The 5,849-nt window shown below is 59.2% G+C and overlaps 1 protein-coding gene across 2 annotated transcripts in view; it reads left to right on the top strand.

Moving 5' to 3' along the window:
• Positions 1-5,849, top strand: part of LMX1A (LIM homeobox transcription factor 1, alpha) — a 115,992-nt gene that overhangs the window by 101,895 nt on the left and 8,248 nt on the right. For both annotated transcript variants that reach the window (XM_014528580.1, XM_014528581.1), the window contains exons 3-4: positions 2,649-2,821; positions 5,362-5,439. In XM_014528580.1, coding sequence (XP_014384066.1) covers positions 2,649-2,821; positions 5,362-5,439 — 251 coding nt within the window. The remainder of the gene's footprint in view (positions 1-2,648; positions 2,822-5,361; positions 5,440-5,849) is intronic.

The following is a 5,849-nucleotide window of genomic DNA, read 5'->3' as shown; positions in this document are numbered from 1 at the left end:
GCTCAGATCTCTCTGCCCCTTTTATGGGCTCTGGGATTTTTCCAGCCTCCCGAGATGCATCCTCCAGGCCCCACAGGTAGCCCAGCCTGCCTGGGCCATAAACGCGGGCCTTTCATCTGTGACTGTTTATGTCATAAACGGTGGGAGGCCGGGCGGGGAAGCAACAGCCTGAGCCGTTCCAGACTTTTTCTTTACAAGAAAAGGGGAGAGAAGGCCCTGAGATGCATGTTTCAAAGTCTGTGCCAAGCAAATCCATTTCCCTCGGCCGGCTGTGCGGAGACCTCATGTCTGCACGCCCCACGAGGGTCGGGGTGCTGAGTGTGTCCAAGTGGCCCCCGGGGGGCCGACGTTTGTCCTGAGAGAGGCTATGGCGCTTTCATCTCCACGGGGGGTGTCAGCTTAAACGAGGAGGGGTCGCTGGGCTGCGTTGGGATGGGGAGCCTCTGGCACCAAGAGGGGTCTCCCCTCCCTCGCTCCCGTCCCTGCTGTTGGAAGGCGTTTCTTCTTGTGGGCAGATCGATTTGTGTGTGTTGTAGGCACGGCCCGCTTTCCTGGAGAAGCGGGGGTCAGAGTCAGGCTGAGAGCGAGGCCAGAGCCTCGGCGACAGCCAGGCCGCCTGGAACTCCCCGGACAGTCGGGGGCACTGCTGTGCCCATAATATGGACAGCACAGCAGACAGGAGCCAGGCGGTGGGAACTGGGGCCTGCCTTCCCCTGGCAGCTGGGTCGTGCCACCTGCCTGCATGTTGGGAGGTGCCAGAGGCCCTCCAGCCCTCCCCCGGGAGGACCTCTCGCTGGGATTGGCCAGGACACCTGCCACTCCGTGGCGATTGGTGGGTGGAGGCCTTTCTGTTAGTGTGTCACCGGCTGTGGGAGAGAACACAGCAGCTCCAGCACTGACTCCTCCGTGTCAGTGATCTGTGCTTGCTGCCCAGCGCCGAGCCTGGAAGGGTGGGCCAGGAGGTCAGGGGGCCTAGAGCAGGGCACCTGGTGGCACACAGTGGCCCACAGCGGTGCCCACTCGTGTCTGCAGCTGCCGTCGCGAGATGACAGCAAAGTCGGCAGCTGCCATGGAGACCGTAGACCTGCAAGAGTAAAACAGTTGCTCTGCAATGGACACACAGACACTGGGGCGGTGGGGCTTGCCTGGGGTAGGAATGGCTGGGGGGGCGGGTCAATTGGGGAAATAGGAGACACATGTAAAACTTTAGACAATAAAAAACACAACACAGTTGCTCTGCTGTTTACAGAGAAGGCTGCACACCCTAGTCTAGAGCGTGAGGTGATTCCTGGAGGGCAAGGGGCGCCTGGGCGGAGAGAGGAGGCCGCAGAGGGAGAAATGTACCCCACAACAACAGCACCAGCAGAGGACCAACCCGAGCCTTGTCCTCTCTCCGTCCCCACCCTCCCCGACACCCTCCTCCTGCCCCTGCCCAGCCTTCTGCTTCCCATCTTCCCATCCTAGAACCAGTGTTCTCACATCCTCTTCTTCGGGAGGTAAAGAGACTGCGTGAGCCGCCACCTGTGGTCCCTAGAGAAAAGGGAGCGTCTCTCCCACACGGGTCCCCAGACCCTAGAAGCAGCCCCCCGCCCAGGGAACGTGAGTTCTGGGGGCTGGGGAGGGGCTGGGAAGAGCGTGCCCTGTGCTGGGGGCTTATTCCCTCAGACGTTCCCGTGTAGCGCTCACCGCTTCGAGAGTGGAAGGATGTGGGGAGCCGGCATGGCCATGGCATACTCAGCCCAGGGCGCCTTATGTGCCACGCCAGCTCAGCCTGGCTCAGTGACCCTGAGTGGGGGGGTGAAAGGATTGAGAAAAGACAGATAAGAGAATGACAGCTGGGTCTCGGTGGGACGCTGCTCCCTGATGAGGAGACAGCGCCAGCACACACAAGCCATGTCTTCATTTTATAGCAGATGCCACGAGGCAAAGTAGGGGTGTGATCAAGTTGTTTACAGCATTCTCATGAGTTTCAACCTCACTTAACTACATGCACCTGAACTCTATCACAAGGCACGTGGGGCCACGTGTTTGGACCATAGGTTCAAGCTTACAACCACAGCCGTTGGCTATGATTGTGCTGGGAGGGCCCTGCCCTCCAGCTGGGACTTGCACGTGGCAATGAGAGGACCCTGTCCTTTCATTAGTCCGAGGCTTGAACCTGGCCAAAACACTGCAGCTGTGCCCCATAGAAGGAATTGTCTGTCCATCCTCAGTCATCTGTGCCTGCGGGTGACCCACTGCAGGTCCTGTGGGTCCTCTCTCAGGTCTAGATTGAGAAGTGGCACCTACACAATAGTGACAACGTGCTGACTGGGCATTTATGTTATGCTGAGCAGCATTCTGCGTGCCTTACCTGTCAGCTCATGGAATCCTCTCAACACCCCAAAGAAGTAGGTTCTCTTACACCGGGTTTTGCAGTCAGGAAACCGAGTTGTAGAGCGCTAAGCCACTCCCCCCCCCGCCCCCAGGTCCCGGCGAGGACACGCAGGGAGGAAGGTCTCGCTGAGGGTGCCTCTTGGCCCTGCCTGGGCCTCCCCATTGGAGCACCACGTGGCACTCCTATGGAAAGCCTCCTGGAGCGCCTCTTCGGGAATCGCGCGGCTCCAGGCAGTGGCTGCGAGGGACACCCTGGTTTCTGCTTCTTTCAGGCAAAAGTGACGATGAAGACAGTCTCTGCAAGGCCGCCCACGGGGCAGGGAAAGGAGCTGCCGAGGACGGCAAGGACCACAAGCGCCCCAAACGTCCCCGAACCATCCTGACCACCCAGCAGAGGAGGGCGTTCAAGGCCTCGTTTGAGGTGTCGTCCAAGCCGTGCAGGAAGGTACAGGAGGGAAGAGGGAGGAGAGGGAAGAGGGGGGAGGGCCCAGCCCACGTTTGCATGGTCACCCCACTCCTGTGGCGTGGTCACGGGCACCTGGGGTTGGGGCGGTGGGACGCTGCTCAGTCTGTGCAGTGGCCTTGAGCCTGGTGGGGGACTCCGGGGTCTGAGGCCATGGCTAGGCCTCTAGCAGAACCGCCCGAGCTTCTGTGTGAGCGTACCCACTCCGCTGGCCGCGTGCTCACATCTGTCACTCCCGGAGATCAATGGGAATAATTCAGGTGCCACTCGGGGTGACCACGGTGCCCGGACCGAGAGCCACACTGCAGAGCCTGGTGGTCTGCTCTGTGTTTTGCTCCCATTTGTTCCTCTTGGGGAGGTGACCGGGGGTTCATCTGTGTGTCATTTCCTTGTCTTTGGCTGTTGAATGGCATCCCGCCATCCGGACGGACCATCGTTTGTTCGTTCACCTGTCGATGGGTGTTTGGGTTGTTTCCAACTTGGGCCTGTTATGGATCAGGCTGCTGTGAATTTTCATGAAAAACAAAAAACAAAACACAACAGAGGTTGAATGAGAGAGACATTTATTTCTCTCATGCGTCACGTGTGGAGGTGACAGTCCTAGGCTGCCGGGGACGCCCTGCTGTCCATCGCGTGGCTGGCGCTGTTTAGTTCTCACCATTGCTGGCAGCCACCATGATGGAGAAAGAGGAGCGGAGGGCAAGCAGCTGCCTTTTTAGGGACAAACCCAGGATGCTTCGCATCACTTTCATTCATATGTTTTGGCCAACATCTGGCCCGCGACTGCCTCCTGCAGGGAGCTGGGAAGTGAGTCTGCCTGGGTGACCACGTGCTGCGCTGAAGCTTGGGGGCTCGATTGCTAATAGGAGGCGGGAGGGCGGGTGTTGGGGACATTAGTCTCTGCCACAAAGAACTGGCCTGTTTATTCAATACCTGCCATTCATTGCTGCTTGTCATGTGCTGGTGACTGTCATTTATGTGATACAAATAAGAAAGCCCTTTAATTGAAATCCATGGAAGAAATACATGGACAGTTTAGCATTGTTTTTCCTGCTTCCTTATCTGTGTCAGTCATGGTTCGCTGCCATAACAGACACCACCTCAGTGGTTTCCAGGGCACAGCGGTTCCTGGGCTGGGTCGGGTGTGGCTGCAGCCCCGTGGGGCTGAGGTGCCGCCGTCTTCCAGCCTCTCCTCCAGGGTCGGGCTGACGGAGAGTGGCACCTGACACTGTTCTCGCGAAGATGGCGGAAGGCCAGAGGCTGTCACCCGCAAGCCCATGGACGCCCTCCTGCATTTCACTCCCACTCACACGCACCCACCTTCCACGCCACGGCCAGCTCTTGGCCAGGCCCCACTGAGCTGGGCGTGTGGGGGAAGCAGGGGAGGAGCAACAACAGAGCCCACCCCCCCGGCCTTGGAAATGTTCACCACAAGCTGCTCAGGCTTCTTGCTGGGCTCCGGGAGGTTCTGGGGGAAGGGAAATGGCCTGCAGTCGGCTCACCCAGGACAAGTGACCACCCGCGCGGGTGCTTGTGTCCGTGCACCGAACGCCCACCCCCGCATGCCTGTGCCCAGCGGGTCCCGGCAGCCTCCAGCCCCAGCACAGACACCTGCACACATTGCTGCACCTGGAGAGAGGGCCGCGTGGCCAGGGCAGGGGGGCGGCCGGGGAAGGCCACCTCTGTCAGGGAACCAAGCTGGGCTTTGCAGAACAGGGGCTCTTGGGCTGGGCCTCTGAAGGACGGAGAGGGTCCCTAGGCACAGCTGTCTTCAGAAGGCTGTGCTTTACATGGTCTGCTCACCCCACTTGTAGCTATGGAGCTGATGAGGGGAGTCCTTCCCAAGGCCCCCTGGCCGCCCTCCTGATGTGCTCACTCAGGGAGCTCCTCCCGAACCCAACCAGCAGGGCTGTGCAGCTCTGGCCCCTTGCCATGCGTCTGCACGGAGGGCAGGTATTTAAGCACAGCTCTACACGGTGGGGGTCCCCATTCCCCCCCTCTGCGCGGCCCCAGAGCATCTGCTCTGCGGAATCCCGAAGGCCCGTCTCATTCTTTCTGGGCCGGGCTCAGGCGGGGTAACTGAATATGAGTGTTGGTGAAACACCTGGTCCCCCAGAGCTGTGAGGACAGAACCGAAAACCTAGGTCAGTGAATTAGGACAGGAAGAGGGCGAGCGAGAACCACTTGTGTTTTGCTTGGTGGCCTTCACCCCGAGTTCTCCTTGAGTGGCTCAGTCAGTGCGCACGCATGGTGGTCGGCTGGGCACAGGCTTTGCGAAGGTCCGAGAGCCACCTGAAGGCCTGATTTCCAGAGTCAGAGACGCCCCAAAAACCTCCTGTTTACCTCTAAATGGACAGTTATTCCTCCCTGTTTGCATGGGGAGACCCTCTGTTCTCATGCTTCGATCTGGCTGCACGTCGGGCAGTGGCCGGCGCCGGTACCAGACCTCCCGTGCTCTGCATAGAGTGCCTGCCTTTCCCCAGACACCGTGTTTCATGTTTCTAACGCTCTGTTTTTTCAAGGTGAGGGAGACGCTGGCTGCAGAGACAGGGCTGAGTGTCCGTGTGGTCCAGGTGTGGTTCCAGAACCAGCGAGCCAAGGTAGCCCGCGCCTCAGCCTGCCTGTTGGGGGCGGGTCCTGGGACAGGAGAGGGGACCTTGACAGCGTTCCGACCAGCTCATTCATGGAGCGTTCCCTTGACTTCGAGATCCAGCTCTCAACAGTCACCTCAGGCCCAGCCGCGTGTGGCCGCGGAGCGATGGGCATTTGTCCTGGTGAAATGGCCTTTGTTTTTCTCATGGTCATGACTGTGGACCTGGCCAGCCGTGTGTGTGAATAGTGTCTTCCTTTGCCTTTTGGTAAAAGCAGGTTCTTTAAGTCACATTAGCTTAACCCAGACCCAAAATTCTTTTCAAATGTCAGAGAGAAACCTACAGGGCACACATATGACTGGTCTATAATGTGATGGCCGGTGGGCACCTTCCCACCTCTCCCAGGGCAACAGCTCCCC

The sequence above is a fragment of the Myotis brandtii genome, unplaced genomic scaffold (assembly GCF_000412655.1).
Source record: "Myotis brandtii unplaced genomic scaffold, ASM41265v1 scaffold64, whole genome shotgun sequence".
Lineage (NCBI taxonomy): Eukaryota > Metazoa > Chordata > Mammalia > Chiroptera > Vespertilionidae > Myotis > Myotis brandtii.
This window is presented reverse-complemented; position numbering and strand designations above follow the sequence as displayed.